We start from the raw sequence: 17309 nt of genomic DNA, 5'->3' as shown, positions 1-17309 counted from the left end.
CACCTCCACACGCTGTATTGCACAGCGGCTCTCATCATGTCGCCGTTTAGGAGAAGGCTCGTAAACCGGACATTGAGGCGTGTTCACGCTCAAACCCGCTTGAGGAATGAGCGGAGTGTAGGAGGCACATCTGTGACATAGGAAACAAACCCGTGCTGTCTAATTAACCGACAGGTTTTAACCTGTTTAGCCCTGAGCCTGTTTTTCAGGTCTCAGGCTCGAAAATGACATTCCCAGAACAAATTACCATATCTTCCCTTCTAAAAGGGTTAAATTAATAATCTTTTTTCTCAAAGTAATGATAAACCTGTGCGTTGGATGTAGAAGAGTCAGAATCAATATAGATGTTTTTTATTTTAAAGAAAATTCAGATTGAACATAGTAAAAAAACTGTAAATTATAGTGTCCGTCCAAAAAATATTTTTTACTTATAGTGAAAACTACCCTTGGATGATGGTAAGGTAGACTAAAAGCTTCAGGAATCCAAAGTACAACATATAATAAGTCAGTGTTGTAGTCCAAGTCACCAATTCACGAGTCCAAGTCACTCTCGAGTCACCACTCTTCGAGTCCGAGTCCAAGTCCGAGTCACCAAGGGAGAGTCGTAGTCGAGTCCGAGTCCAAGTCCGAGTCACCCAAGGAGTGTCCGAGTCGAGTCCGAGTCCGAGTCATCATTACCTGTGCTCGAGTCCAAGTCCAAGTCCGAGTCACCCAAGGAGTGTCCGAGTCGAGTCCGAGTCCGAGTCATCATTACCTGTGTTCGAGTCCGAGTCCAAGTCCGAGTCACCTAAGAAGAGTCCAAGTCAAGTCCGAGTCACAAGTCTTCATGTATTAATCTTCATGGATATATGTGTTGAAATGTAGCTGCTCCTCTACATTGCTTTTATCCTGTCATGTTATACTAATGTGTCTATTGAACTGCTGTGAAGCGAGTTTGGCTACAATTCTTGTAATAGGTGCTATACAAATATAAAGCTTATTACTAATATTAATATTATTATATATAAATAAACTATATTTAAAATGAGTTACCTTTTAGAGAAGTGATTATATTTGTATGCCAATATTTTCCTATGGTAAAGTTTTTGCTTTGCACTTTTATTTTGATAGTAATAAGATCGGGACTCTTATTTTGAAGGAACTTTTACCGGTTAAATCGGTTCACTGATAAAGATTTAGCCCCAGAAAGCACATGGCTACTTAGCATGCAAAATGATGTCATTCTGCATGTTAAGTAGCCATGTGCTTTCGTGTTATCGGCTGAATCTTTATTTATTGATTAGATCACGTTACTCTGATGATAGTGTTCAAGACAGCCTATATGTCTGAACTCGATCCTTAGAGTAATGTGTTACGGAGCCTTCTCTTCAATATTGTTTCCACATAACGAGCATTTTGCGCTGCTCTTTTCCAATGTGGAAGCAGAATGTGTGAAAGCATACAGCACGTTGCGGGGAGTGTCTCTAGACATCTTTAGACTGGAATAGCGGGGCCCAGTACGTGAACTCGCCTCGCAGGTGCACACGCCATGATAGAGGACATCAGACTCCAGAGAAAATGTGCTCGAGTCCGAGTCCAAGTCGGAGCTCAATGTACAAGTCGAGTCCGAGTCATCGTGGGGGGGAAAATTCACGAGTCCGAGTCCGAGTCCAAGTCAGCGTACGCGATAATTCACGAGTCCGAGTCCGAGTCCAAGTCATCGTGCGCGAGAATTCACGAGTCCAAGTCTGAGTCGCGTCAATCGAGTCCGAGTCGAGTCACGAGTCCCGAAAATCGGCACTCGAGTCCGAGTCCAGGACTCGAGTACTCCATCTCTGTAATAAGTACCCTGTATCAAGATTGATGCAAAACAAGTGACATTTGACCTTTTTAGAGAGGTTTAGCAAAAAGAACTCCACCTCTGAGGTGATTTGGGTGGAAATGGGGGTTTTACCGTTTCTCTGGAACCCATTGGTCGATTTTGGTGATTGACATCTCTTTCTGACCGTTAGAGCCAATAGAATCGAAGGGGAATTTCCCCCCACACACACATGGTAAAGAAAAAAGGTGGGGGCTTCGCGCATGCAGTTTTGCATCAGAGCGAACCTATCTCTAGCTCTGACATCTGGAAACGGAAAAACAGTTTTATTGCTTATGGATGATCAGAAATCATTTCAAAGGGACACAGACACATTGGATTAACCTATGGATTAACTTCAGCAGCGTTTTTATCGTTTTAATGCCATTGAAGACCACTTTTGACCAGACTACGACACAGGTAAACCATGTTAGCGTTTTTAGCTACCTAGCGCCACATGTTTTGATGTCTGTTTTTGTTTATAAAGTCGCGAGTTCGTATCATAGAGTGATAATGTATGTACCCATCGATGTGTTGGATGTGCAGAAAAGATAAATAATAAGGTTTTATGAGTGAATTTCGGTGCAGTAATCTGTTAGCATTTTTCGCTTGTTGCTAATTCAGAGGCTGAGCGTTAGCATTGTGGGTTTTTAAAAAAAAAAAAAAAAAAAATGATCAGTTAGATGAGTTTCTTCCCGTTACATGGATATAAAACATTCATAGTTTATTAAATGAACATGCCCTCAGACACTGTTTCCTGCAAGATGTTGCGGGAGGGCCCCGGTACCGGGGTCTCTCGGGCTTAACAGGTTAAAGACAGCCGGTTTAAGCCGCGAGCCCTGCTGCCTAATAACCGACAGGCTATATGAGGCAGCCGCTTATACAGCTTTTTTTTATGTCATCCGGAGGAGAGCTCTCCTGAACCGGGGGAACGGGGAGATCTCATTAGGTGGCTGCCTTTCCGATGATCTCCGGGAGTTCCTGGAGAATACCGCCTATCGACGGCAGAGCCGTGATGGCGGATAGAGGGACCCGGTGACCCGGGACCCGGTGTCAGCCCGGCAGCCGAACCTAGGCTCGGCTGCCGGGCCCCCGCCCTGTCTCCCCCGTCCGGAGGAGAGGGAGGATGGGGCCGGGGGAACCACATGGTGATCCGTGAAATGGAATCCAAGTTGTGGTTCTTACGTAAGACCTGTGATGGCGACTAATTCTTATTGCTAGGGGGGTATTATAAACTTTCTGATTTTCTGACTGCTCATGTTCCTTCCTTACCCTGTGTTTTCAGACTTAGCAGTTTCTTTATTATAATCAATGAAATCATGAATAAAACAAAATCAATCAGAGATTCAACTGGGGGTGAGGATATCCTGACTTTTAACCCCTGTTATGCCTCAAGCTCGAATAACAGCTGGCTACACACCAACCCGATTTTGGGAGTCAGAGGCCGTCAGAGGCAGTCGGGCATTCGCGGCACCCTACTCAGGTTGGTGTGTCCCGCACCGTCGTCTCTTTACGGCACCTTTTCACACATCCCGCGAATCGGCCGCGGGAGGTCAGAGAAAGTCGGCCCAAGCAATCACTCTGATTGGCTGTTCACACTACCGCTGCCTGCTGGCAAGGACAGTTATTGCCACTCGTCGACTGAAGTATTTGCGGTGTGTTCGTAGGCGTAGCTGACGTAAAAGTCGGGACGCCTTCGGTACGCGTTCTTTGGTCTCAGGTGGGTGTGTAGCGGCCTTTACAGCATCTTTCATGAGAACTGGCACCCATACTCAACACTGATAGCTTTTAAATTATGCATCTCTTGTTTTAAACACAAGCTTTTTAGTTAAAATATAGTCTACAGTAGTTGATATCACTCTGCTGTGTTGCATTCCTTGTAAATCCAACTACATGTGTTATACCGTGGAGTGGAGTCTTGCTGAACAGATATATTTATGGATTAGTTCCCTGCTGGTGTTAGCCGCTCTGTGAGGCTGGTGCCTCAGGGTCTGCTGTCACAAGCTGATTGCTTTGTTTTCTCTGCAGAGCTCCAGCCCACAGACAGAAGCCCCCAAAGACATCATAACACCGTTTTTGCATCCAGAATCAACAGCTCTGCCTTCAGAAACCGCTGCTGCCTCTACTGAGGAGGGCAGTGATGTTCCTGATGGTGTTATCACTTCTCCACGAAGGGAGAACCTCCAGGGTCAGAAGAGCCAAGTCAACTTGGAGCAGCTGGAAGCGACCGAAGCCATATTTGATCTGCTGAAGGAAATATCTGGTTTGTTTAAACCATTTAAGGCATTCAAAAGATGGTTAAGATGTGTTGAGGTTCTTGTCCATGGTCGCATTATACTGCAAGGAAGTAATGTACTGCTGTGGATGTTGTTTCTCCTAACTTTCGGCGAGCCATACACAATATATGTACTATCCCTTTAAGGCCTGCAGGATTTTACCAGGGCCATTCTTTTTGTTTAACATACTGCAACCTTTAAATTGATTAATGCATGTTTCCTAAAGTCTTCAAACCTGTAGAGACCTGACACTCGCCTGACAAAGCTAATCCTTTGCAATGTGGTTTGTTTTTATTAACCATCATGTGGTATCTTAATGTGAAAGCATGCACTGGTATTAGAAAAAGGGTGGTGCATTTGTGTGCAGTGACAAGCTAGAACAATCAAGTGTTGGCAGTTTGTAGCTTCAGAAGAGAGCCATAATCAAACATTGATGTGATGAAAAGAAAAGTTTGGTGACTTCATGTCCTGAAATGTAGATACTTAATCATACAGGCTGGAAGATAGTAAGGAAAAATTGAGTAGGCTGAACCGCTTAAAAAAAATAATTCTAGTCATGACAAACCCATATTAATCTATATTATTACTGACTTGCTGCTCCTGTCTTTGATCAAGTCAATTCTCTCCATACAGTAAATCCAATTTGACTAAACTAAGCTTTAACATGCAAAAACACACTGTCTGTTTCAACAGGAAACTCCATCCGAGTGAAGTTTGTTGCCTTTTCGAAACGTTGTGGGCCCTTCTTGAAATGGTAAGTGTCTTTTAGTGATGAATCTTTTTACAGAGTTTTGATTAGAGCGTGTGGATCCTCGAGTGACTTCTGGTTGTTTTCTCCTCCAGGATAGTGAACTCTTTCCTGGACAAGATGAACCCAACAGAATTGCAGATGGCGGGTTATATCGACACACTGCGGAACAATCAGTGGCCAGAAATCAAACCTGCAGCACCTCATCATGCTCGCAGCGAGGAGGAGAAGAGCGAGACGAGGGACCGGGCGCACGGCCTGATCAACGCCAGATGTAGGTGACACCTCTCCATCAGAAAGAAGTACACAGTTATGTTTGGCGCATCTATAATCTCTTTTCATGTTCTTGTTGTAGATTACTACATTAATCTAATCCCGAAGAAGGACATGGAGGCTGTTTTTAATCTTTTCCAGGACAGAGAGGGAAACCAAACGCTGGTATATGTGAGTATCTCATCATTTACTTTCTGTCATTAAATTATTCAGATCATTTATTCAAGTTGAAAGTTGGAAAATACTACAGCGTAAAAATACTCCATTACTAATTAAATGTAGTGTAGTACAAGTATAAACTAGCAGTTAATGGAAATACAAGCACCTAAAAAGTCGGCAGACTACAAAGTAACTAGAAATCTAGGTGTAGTGATGGACCTGCATTTTAACAGTCACATTACAACAGTTATTAGGTCTGCATACTATCACCTAAAGAACATATCTAGGATTAAAAAACTAATGTCGCAACAGGATTTAGAAAAACATGTCCATGCGTTTATCTTCAGTAGACTCGACTACTGCAATAGTGTATTCACAGGGCTCACAAAAGCATCCATCAGAAAGCTGCAGCTGATTCAGAACGCTGCTGCTCGAGTCCTCACAAACACTAAAAGAGTGGATCACATCAGTCCGGTTCTGAAGTCTTTACACTGGCTTCCAGTCGGCCAAAGAATTGATTTTAAAATACTATTGCTAGTTTTTAAATCACTAAATGGCTTAGGACCGAGGTATATAAACGATCTCCTGCATAACTATGAACCATCCAGGAGTCTCAGGTCTTCTGGGTCGGGTCTGCTCTCTGTTCCAAGAATAAGAACTAAACATGGAAAAGCAGCGTTTAGCTATTATGCCCCGACAATCTGGAACAAACTGCCCGAATCGTGCACGTCCGCTGAAACACTTCCTATTTTCAAATCCAGACTAAAAACATATCTATTTGCCGCTGCTTGTAATTGAGCTGTTCATACTCGCACTGCAGTATGCCTTTTATTCATGTATTCTGTACCTGCTGTTTATTTATTTATTTATCTTTGCTTTTTTATGCCTGTTTTTAAATGCCATTTAATAATGTGTTTATGCTGTATTTATTCTTAAATGTCTTTTGTTTTTATTTTGTAAAGCACTTTGAATTGTCGCGTGCTGAAAGGTGCTATATAAATAAAATTGCCTTGCCTGTACATGGGTACACTACTTGAGTAAATGTACTGACTTCACTTCCAAACACTTGCTAATTTATCAGTTTTTTAGGTTTCTTTTATAAAAATGTTGTTCTGAATTTGTTGCATTATCTTTCATAACAGATGCTCCTGTCATACCTGATGAGGAAATTTCTTCCCAACGATGTGAGCGTCGCTGCCCTCCAGAAAGTGACCACCTCCCCCCTGCTGATCTGTGAATTCCCCTGAATATCTGTGACCATTTCTGTATCAATGTCGAACATTCCTCTCTGCTGTTTTTACCTCAAACGTACTGTAAACAGTTTTGTGTTTATCCTTTTGGTTTTTATTTTTGAACAGTAAGTAATTAACCCTGACTTTAATCTTTGTGAAATCAGAGACATTCTTTATGGGATCAAGCTTTACACATTTTGCTTTTATTGTAAAACTCACAGGAGAAAGTAAGAATTACACCCTTCAAAGTTAAAGTTGAATTACATATTAGAAAGTATTTTGTGTCACTTTGAGCACTTGTTTTTTGGTGAGAGTGTTTGTTTTCTGATTAAGTTTTATATAATAGAAGATGCCACGATTACCTTTATCTGTCAGTGGACAGTGCCACTACCAAAGGAAACTGTTGATGTTGTTGAAGAAAGGAAGAAAATGGAACAATGTACTTAATTATATAAAGCTTAAATATGCTAAAAACTGTGTTAAAACTCTGAATGTCATAGTCATGTATCGTATAGTTTTAACGGTTTAGCAATATAAACAGGATGTATAACACAAATCCTTAAAAACATAGGTACTCATAAACATAGATATATATAAACACTAGATGACTCACCCGCGCTGCTGGCCAATGGAGACCGACGTTGCCACATGGCGGCCATCTTGCCACAGGCTCGCTCATTCATAACATTATGTCTATGGTGCACTATTGAAATAACCGTAGATTGCTCAATTTTCAACCAATTTTCAAACGGTTTGGTTTGTTATAAACATCAAAGATGTAGTTATGATACTGCATACTTATAATTATAATCATGAACTTTTTTTTCAACATGTCTTGTTGTCTCCTGTATCATAGCCATGCTAATAACGTTTATAATAAACCAAACCGTTTGTAGATCAGTCAAGATTTCAGCGAGTTAAGAGTATTTTTGTGCAGATCACTCACCTTACAACAGCTGTAGCAGTAGTTGTTGACTGTGGCAAGATGGCCGCCGGTGAGCTACGCTGGCGACTCCCCCTTGAGCCATCTAGTGTTTATATATATCTATGCTCATAAAGACCTATAGTACGCACTTCCCCTTTCGAGGAGAACATCTGTTATGTATTTCCTCGCTGGAAGTGAACAGTTAACCACAGCAACGAAGAAGGACATCTCTAAACGCACCAGCTTGCACGCAAAGCATGTGACGAACCACGTGTCAAACCATGTGACAAGCCGCGGGAAAGAAGAGGATAAAAGAAGACTGAAGAACATCGGAGAGCAGTTCCTCTTTGAACCCAGTTCGAACTTGAACTCTCCAGCTTGTTTAGAAAGCCACGGAAGACGATCGAATACTTACTCATAGTGAGGCAAAAATCTCGGATATAATATGTATCTGGGCAAAACGCATTTCATTTTTTATTGATGTGTGGTGTTATAACTTGTGAAACTTTAATAAAACTGTTCCCCGAGACATTATATTCAGCAGAAGTCTCCACGTTTGCAGTCAACCAGAAGTAGTTTGTAAACCTCAGCTTACTAGTTGTAACGGACAGAAAAAACACGACCACATCGCACTGAGTTTGGCCTGGAGTACTGACCGTTTATTACGCATGCGCATGCTCATTAGCATCACCACGTTTCAGGCACATTCTGATGATGTCATACACATGAACTGAAACATGACTTTGTTCTTATACAAATATGCTTAACAAAAACTACCTGTTCACATTTGTGAGAGGAAACTAAAGTCCATGTAGCCCTTCTAGTACAGCGGATAAGCACAACAATTGTGCATTTTATGAGAAAAGCATGACATTTCTAACATAGTTAGTGCATACCATAAGGTTTATTTTCAGATGTGGAGGGAAGTCAGATTTGACCTGTGAGGACCGTGAGAGGTCAAATCCAAGATGGCCGCCAGTCTCTCGGGTCAAATGTTCAAACACGTTTAATTTTGGAACCAAACATTGTAGAAAAACATTTAAGGTGTCATATCCAACCAGGGCTGGACTGGGACAGCAAATCGGCCCTGGCATTTAGACCCAGACCGGCCCAAATCCATAAAACAAACGAATAGTAGCGGTTCCTGACAAGAAGAATAACTCAGTATAATTTAAAAAAACGCTATTATTATCCTTTTTACGTACCAGGGGCAAACAAAACTAATACATACCACAAGTATGTGTAACTATCAATCATTAGAAATTAGACCTTCAAACCCTCTCACAAAGCGAACAGTGACCGAGCACTAATAGGGGGGTCTGGTGGGGTATGCCCCCCACAGAAGAAAAGTTTTAAAAATAACCCCTTAAATGATGACTTCTAGTGAATTTAGGGGGGGGGGGACCCTATAGTGCCCTGCCTCCCCTTTCTATGACAACACAATAGAGATAGGACCAGATGAGTCGACGGCATCTTTTTATATACATTGACGCTTTCATTTAATTTTTCCATCCTTTTTTTAATCGCTGTAATTGTATTGCCTTTTTCATCTGTACACACGACACCTATTGCACATCTGTCCGTCCTGGGAGAGGGATCCCTCTTCTGTTGCTCTCACAGAGGTTTCTTCCTACTTCCCACTGTTAATTGTGGGGGTCTGTTTTGGGGAGTTTTTCCTTGAGCGCTGCAAGGGTCTAAGGACAGAGGATGTCGTACCTGTACACACTGTGAAGCCCTCTGAGACAAATTGTAATTTGTGATATTGGGCTATATAAATAAAATGTGATTGATTGACGCACGCAAGGGGCTATAGTGCAAGTCTTAGGCGGCTGGTTTCTCAGAACCTCACAGAGCACACAGAACTGAAGGAACACAGGTTTAACCAAAAATACTATCCACTGTCTTTATTTTTTTTCCTGAGAATAGGTTTGAAAGAGACAGATTTAAATTTACAAAGAGAGTTGAAGCAACATTTGACAGAAATCCCACATAAATTACAAAAGTACACAACTAGCAAGATATATATACTGTATATATATACTGTACACACAAAGTAACTTATATACTAGACTGAAATAACTAAAATGAATGCTTGTTGTGGAGAGGGGCACTATGTCCAGCGTCCATTCCTCTGTGTGTGTGTGTGTGTGTGTGTGTGTGTGTGTGTGTGTGTGTGTGTGTGTGTGTGTGTGTGTGTGTGTGTCTGTGTGTCTGTGTGTCTGTGTGTCTGTTTGCATGTGTGAGTGTAGTTGGGGGGCTTTGGGAGAGTCAAAAAGGATGCAGGTGACCTCTTTGGTCCCTGATAGAGGTCCATACAAATAGGCATTGACATAACAATACCACACAGTTAATGGTCAAAACTACATGTGTGCCTACATTTTTTCTTCTATTTCTATATTATTCATTCTATATATTGTCAATCAAAACTACCACAAAAAGCTGACTATAACCATTTTGTTCAGGTCCCAAAAGACCACTGTTGCCCTTATAAACACATAAGTAAATAAACTAAACAAAACAAGCTGCCAGCTGACAGTAATTGTTCATGAATGGTGGTTAACAAAATAATGACATTCTTTCAATGAGACAACGTATCAGAGTCCCATTAAGCTATATTTTAACTTGCCAGGGAAAACCTAAAATAGCCAGCTTACTAGCTTGTAGGCTAACGAATGTTTCTCTAATAATATTTGTCTTATTAGTGCTTCATCAAGGGGATATTAATGGGTTCCAGAACTACAGAGTATCATAACCTTAATAATAATCTTTTCCTAATTTTCTTAGCTTCTGCTTACCGCGAGTTCTCCTCCCTCTCCCCACTCGCGCGGATCTCTCTCCCTCTCATCATCTTCCTCACCACCACCAATATCGGCCACGGGTGCTGAATATGGACCTGCACCTGTACTAAACATGTCGGTTATTTTGACACAAGCGGCAACATCAGCACGAAGGGCCTGCTTTTTTCTTGCCCGCAATTTTTCTGCTCCCCCTTTTCGCTTGGCCTTCGTCTTCGCCTTCGCCTTCTCCATTTCTAACTCGAACTTTTTTTTTTCTCGAAAAAAAAGGCGATTTGGCTTCAACGGCCGGCTCACCTCCTGGGGGCGTGATTTAATGATGCACACCGAGCGGCCCAAAGGGGGAGGTGATTAAAGATTTGATTGGGCCGGCCCAGTGTCAATTACTAAAAACATTTAAACAGAGGGCCAATCTACCCGTCTTATGGGCCGGGACTTCAGAAAAAAAAAAAAATGACGTGTCGGCCCAAAAGGCACGTCGGCCCACCGGGAAAATGCCCGGTATGCCAGATGGCCAGTCCAGCCCTGTATCCAACTAAATTAGGGATGCCCAATCATTTGATGATACTTTTGAGATCGCCAGAATTCAAGAAAATGCATTTAGGTGAAGATAAAGGTAGAAATTGACCAAAAATAAGCTGTCAATCAGTTGAAATTTGGTGTGTGTGTGTGTGTGTGTGTGTGTGTGTGTGTGTGTGTGTGTGTGTGTGTGTGGTCACCCAGCGCTAGCATTAATACAGAGACTGGAGGAATATGGCTTTACTTGGCACAGTCTGCATGCTGAAGCAAACATTTGTTTTTGTCTTCAAATACATACTTACATGATTGTGACGAGCATAATATTTGCTCCCCGCCCAACTCTCTAAGTGCTTGAACTCCGTGACAGGAGGATGAAGTATGTATAAATGGATGGAACTATCAACAAAACAACAGCGTTTTATTCCCCAATGTCATATTTAATAGAAAAATAATGATGCACCACTTATTGGAGAAAGAAGAGTATCATAACCTTAATAATAATCTTTTCCTAATTTTCTTAGCTTCTGCTTACCGCGAGTTCTCCTCCCTCTCCCCACTCGCGCGGATCTCTCTCCCTCTCATCATCTTCCTCACCACCACCAATATCGGCCACGGGTGCTGAATATGGACCTGCACCTGTACTAAACATGTCGGTTATTTTGACACAAGCGGCAACATCAGCACGAAGGGCCTGCTTTTTTCTTGCCCGCAATTTTTCTGCTCCCCCCTTTTCGCTTGGCCTTCGTCTTCGCCTTCGCCTTCTCCATTTCTAACTCGAACTTTTTTTTTTCTCGAAAAAAAAGGCGATTTGGCTTCAACGGCCGGCTCACCTCCTGGGGGCGTGATTTAATGATGCACACCGAGCGGCCCAAAGGGGGAGGTGATTAAAGATTTGATTGGGCCGGCCCAGTGTCAATTACTAAAAACATTTAAACAGAGGGCCAATCTACCCGTCTTATGGGCCGGGACTTCAGAAAAAAAAAAAAATGACGTGTCGGCCCAAAAGGCACGTCGGCCCACCGGGAAAATGCCCGGTATGCCAGATGGCCAGTCCAGCCCTGTATCCAACTAAATTAGGGATGCCCAATCATTTGATGATACTTTTGAGATCGCCAGAATTCAAGAAAATGCATTTAGGTGAAGATAAAGGTAGAAATTGACCAAAAATAAGCTGTCAATCAGTTGAAATTTGGTGTGTGTGTGTGTGTGTGTGTGTGTGTGTGTGTGTGTGTGTGTGTGTGTGTGTGTGGTGTGGTCACCCAGCGCTAGCATTAATACAGAGACTGGAGGAATATGGCTTTACTTGGCACAGTCTGCATGCTGAAGCAAACATTTGTTTTTGTCTTCAAATACATACTTACATGATTGTGACGAGCATAATATTTGCTCCCCGCCCAACTCTCTAAGTGCTTGAACTCCGTGACAGGAGGATGAAGTATGTATAAATGGATGGAACTATCAACAAAACAACAGCGTTTTATTCCCCAATGTCATATTTAATAGAAAAATAATGATGCACCACTTATTGGAGAAAGAAGAATGGGGAACAGAAAGGTTTAGAGAGGGACAACATGCTGAAACCTTGCAACTTCAGTGCCAGAGAAAAAAGGTACTGTGAGTACACTTGTGGTTATTGTCCTCATGTTGCACATAGAAAATTCAATTAAGATGTTTACCGCATGTGGGCAAAAATCCATCAATCTTTCAATTTTCTAAAACTTGTTATATCCTTAGAGTCATTTAAAATGAGTTTTTTTCTCCATGCCATGGAGTCTAAATGGGTAAACCTTTGTATTTGTAATTGTACAGCCATGCTAGGACAAACAAATCCCCTTTGCCAATGTTCTCTCTGCCACACACACAACATACATAATCCTTTCTTTGCATGACCTCTAAATGTCCATGTGAGCCACTAAAGAACAGAAAAAAAGCTGCGCTACCTTGGCTTTATAGGTGGACAGGCAGGGAATCGAACCCCAACCCTCTATAAGTGGAAAGGGACAGCGGTGAACCTTATAGTTGAGTGCAGCCCTTTGTTAACAGCGAGGGTTAAGAGAGCTGTTTGTGCTCTACATGGAACTGTTTTCCATCTCCCTCTTTGGTTTACATTATTATTATTATTTTTCTATTAAATATGACATTGGGGAATAAAACGCTGTTTTGTTGATAGTTCCATCCATTTATACATACTTCATCCTCCTGTCACGGAGTTCAAGCACTTAGACTTAGAGAGTTGGGCGGGGAACAAATATGATGCTCGTCACAATCATGTTAGTATGTATTTGAAGACAAAAACAAATGTTTTCATCAGCATGCAGACTGTGCCAAGTAAAGCCATATTCCTCCAGTCTCTGTAGTAATGCTAGCGCTGGGTGACCATAAATCCACTGGAATATACCACACACACACATTTTGCAAATTTCAACTGATTGACAGCTAATTTTTGGTCAATTTCTACCTTTATCTTCACCTAAATGCATTTTCTTGAATTCTGGCGATCTCAAAAGTATCATCAAATGATTGGGCATCCCTAATTTACACACACACACACACACACACACACACACACACACACACACACACACACACACACACACACACACCAAATTTCAACTGATTGACAGCTTATTTTTGATCAATTTCTACCTTTATCTTCAACTAAATTCATTTTCTTGAATTCTGGCGATCTCAAAAGTATCACCAAATGATTGGGCATCCCTAATTTAGTTGGATATGACACCTTAAATGTTTTTCTACAATGTTTGGTTCCAAAATTAAGCGTGTTTGAACATTTGACCCGAGAGACTGGTGGCCATCTTGGATTTGACCTCTCACGGTCCTCACGGGTCAAATCTGACTTCCCTCCACATCTGAAAATAAACCTTATGGTATGCTCTAACTATGTTAGAAATGTCATGCTTTTCTCATAAAATGCACAATTGTTATAATATGAGAGCTTATCCGCTGTACTATTCTGATTATTGTTGGATAAGTGACAAGTCAGATGGCAATGTAACCTGTTCCCACGCAGCTTGAGTCCTGAGTCCAGTTTGATTCCAGTGTCCTGTTCCTTGGTTGAGGATCAGTGTTGGGCAAGTTACTTCCAAAATGTAATATATTACATATGACTTATTACTGTCTTTTTAAAGTAATAAGTTACATTACAATATTACTGTCTCTGAAATGTAATGAGTTACACTACTTTTATATTACTTTTGAGTTACTTTCACCAAAATAACCGCAAAAGAATGGCTAGGTATTTTAAATGCTAAAATGTAGTTTAGTGCAGCTCATTATACATCCAGTGAAGGGCAATGTGGTATAGCATAACAACTGTGTAGGCCATTAAGGCTACTAACAACTTTTATTACACGGCTTAGTTGAATACTCGATTCTGATTGTAAATTCTTAACATGTGACACGTTGTTAATACAGTACAGACCACTGTCAAGGACTATAATGAAGGTTGCTAAGGAGGATCAAGAAAGAGAAAGGAAAAGAGGTTAAAAGACGGAGCACTGGACGTCAGATAAATAACCAGAAGAAGGCAGAGAGGAAGTAAACAATAACAGGACACGGAATGGGCTCTGTATTTTGTTTAGTGTATGGCCATGTACAGACACCCGGCCGATTCAACATGTTGAATCGGCCGGGTGTCGACCGTGAAAGGCCAAATAAGGCGTGTCACGGCCGAGGGTTCGGGACACACCAAATTGACTTTGGGCGACAAGGAACCCATTGTCGCCAAACAACGCAAGACGGCCGATATCGGCCTGGGGGGTATACTACGAAGCTGGATTTTCGCTTAGCCGGCTAACTTCAGGGAAATCTCGGGCTTTCCGGTCCTACGACGCTGGTTCTCTTTTTAGCAGGCTAGATTTCCATGGTAACTTATGCTGAGCGGCAAACCTGCTCCGGAGCAGGTTAGGTTGCAGGCTAAGAGATCAACTCAGTGAAAGCACCGCCTGCTGACCAATCAGAGCTCCGTGTGCGGAGTTTAAAGCGATCAATTCATATTACAGGATAGAGGAAATACAGAAAAACTGCCGTTGCAGGAAAGACGGCCGGCCAAAATCAACTGACTGTGTGAACGTGAAAATTAATAGAATATCCCCTCCCATCTTCAGAGCAATCTGACAATTATAACATTAGCGTTAAGAAAGCTTACTTAAATATCTGCCACGACATAAGTAACCGGATCAGAGTAACATTAAGTACAGTCCGCGGCACTGTGAGTGCAGACGTCGATGTGTCCCATTATCATTCATATCATATCACATCATAATGTATCATATATTTCCTTATTTGAGTCAGCTTCTTGAGCCGTATCTGGCCGTGCAACACTCACAGTGTCACATACTGTATGCAGAAGTATTATTTTAAGCAACACATTAAGTTGACGAAACACTCGAGTCAAATGTAATTAAAGTCAGATCGTGTCTTGGACGGGGCAGTGATTTCATAAACCTGTTAATGTACGCATTCAAACGCTTTTTCTTTTACCAGCTGTATTCACCTTGCAGGTGCAGCTATGTGGCTTTTATCCTGGGTAAAGTGTTTAAGCCATGGATGTTTAAAGTTTAACTTCTTCATATTTGACTAATATTAAAGTTCACTTTTCATTCAGGAAGTATGACGCTGCGCTGTCAGTACGCTTCTCCATGTTTGAGATTGGTCGAATGCTCCAAATACCACCCCTTTCATGTGAACGTGCACCTAACTAGATAGGACACGGCTGGCTTGAGTGATCCACTTGATATCCAGCGTCGTAGTACAGTTTAGCCAGAGCGCGTATATTTTGGATTGGGCCAACCGGCTAACTCAAACATATCCAGGTTAGGAAAATCCGGCTTCGTAGTACAGGCCTCTGGTGTGAAGGGGCCAAGATAACTCTGTTGCTGGATTCTATGTCATATTGGAGGTCGCCACGATCGATTGATCTTAAATACGGCAGCAGTGCTTTACGGGTATTGAATCCCAAGGTTTCAGAGGTGTGTTCATTAAGGTCTGTGTTTAAAGTCTAAAGGGATAAACTAACAGGGTAAAAGTTGAAATATGTGTAAAACTGATGAATGGAGGTAGTATAGAAAGAAGGGAGTTTGTCGGTACCTCGTGGTGGTGTGTGGGTCACACCTTTTATGCCCGGACTGAGTAAAAACCGTAACCTTTTAACAATGTGAAACACTTAAGTTTATTTCAAATGAAATATTTTAATAAAGATTTTCTGGTTAAATATCCTGCTTTGTGTCTGTTCATTGAGTTAAGGTTGTAAATATAGCAGTAAATCACATAAAATGTAATTTGGTTGCTGATGCCAACTGCTTATTTTCTCTGAAGCAATTATAAGGTAGAATAAATATCATTACTTTAAAAAAAAAAAACAGAAAACGCCTATTTCTTTTTACTGTTGGTTCACCGTTAAGTACCATAAATGTCCTATTACGTATAGATGCACCCTAAAATACCTGTTTACATGTTTTTTAATGATTAATTTCATATTCACCATTAAGTAATACAAGATATTTTCTTTTTAATAAAGCCTATTAGTATATGCTTTAAAATAAAAAATATATTTCTTCTTCTTTTTTAACACTAGCACACTTTTAACAGTAAAAGTGTAGTTTCTTTGCTATACATATACCCTTTAAAAATAGAATTTGAATTGTATTGAAACTCTTAAGTACCTTGTTTTTTTTAGGTTCTTTTTTTACACATGTCCTGTTTTCTTTATACATTTTTAAATATTGTTATACTGTGCTTTTTTACTCTGGGAACACTGGGATTAACCGAAAGATTTATCACATAAAGAAAACCTGAACATTCCTTGTTTATTAGGTTCTGTATTTCACCCTTTAGATACACCACTATCTACTTATTTATAAAATAAAAAATAGGTAACCGAATTTTTTTTCACTGTGAAATAACAAAAAGTACCCTTTTTATTTGCACACATGATCCGGGTAATAAGCTGCCAGTACATGCCAGTTGAAGGTCATCCTGTCCCCCCTCACCTCTTCGCTGTGCTCCTGGAGGCTGCAGTTTCTCCTCCTCTCCTGCAGGGGGCATCCTTTTCTCTGCGGCAGGAAACCGGCCGCTGCCTTTAGAAATCCAAGATGTCTGCGCCCTGAAGGATGCTGCTAACAGCGTGAAGTTACAGGACAAGTGACAGGTACGATAACTCTGCGGCTTCTGTCTATCTTTAGAGCTCGACACTGGTTAATCTGACTCGTTATTGATGTTTAAAGCTGTGTTTTATTATACCCGGAGTGTGTATGAAGAGACACGTGTGTGTACAGTAGCTGCTTGATGTTCAATGTTACTGCTGGACTCAAAGTGTAGCAGCTTAGCGTTTGGCTTCTGTGTTTTAAAGTTCACACATTGTCGTTTTAGATTAAACACGAACTCATTAATCTGTTTGTCATGAGCTTCTGTTATGCATTTGAAATAAATTGCTGTTCTTGAAATCAGGATCTCACTATGAGCAAAAGGGGTCTATTATGAGCACAACATATTTGATCTAAGGTTAAACAGTTTTCCCCCCTAAA

At 41.2% G+C, this 17309-nt stretch overlaps 2 protein-coding genes across 2 annotated transcripts in view; both read left to right on the top strand.

The window, feature by feature from the left end:
- LOC117487889 overlaps positions 1–7990 on the top strand; it is a 31239-nt gene extending 23249 nt beyond the window's left edge. The window contains exons 11-15 of the mRNA XM_034136644.1: positions 3866–4100; positions 4807–4867; positions 4957–5135; positions 5217–5305; positions 6436–7990. Coding sequence (XP_033992535.1) covers positions 3866–4100; positions 4807–4867; positions 4957–5135; positions 5217–5305; positions 6436–6540 — 669 coding nt within the window. The 3' untranslated portion in view covers positions 6541–7990. The remainder of the gene's footprint in view (positions 1–3865; positions 4101–4806; positions 4868–4956; positions 5136–5216; positions 5306–6435) is intronic.
- An 8791-nt stretch (positions 7991–16781) lies between these two features.
- The window catches only part of mrpl11 (mitochondrial ribosomal protein L11), a 49946-nt gene continuing 49418 nt past the window's right edge, over positions 16782–17309 (top strand). The window contains exon 1 of the mRNA XM_034138743.1: positions 16782–16933. The gene's annotated coding sequence lies outside the window, so the exon portion shown is untranslated. The remainder of the gene's footprint in view (positions 16934–17309) is intronic.

The sequence above is a fragment of the Trematomus bernacchii genome, unplaced genomic scaffold (assembly GCF_902827165.1).
Source record: "Trematomus bernacchii unplaced genomic scaffold, fTreBer1.1, whole genome shotgun sequence".
Classification (NCBI taxonomy): Eukaryota; Metazoa; Chordata; class Actinopteri; order Perciformes; family Nototheniidae; genus Trematomus; species Trematomus bernacchii.
The sequence above is the reverse complement of the archived record's forward strand: the minus strand, read 5'-3'. Positions and strand labels throughout refer to the sequence as shown.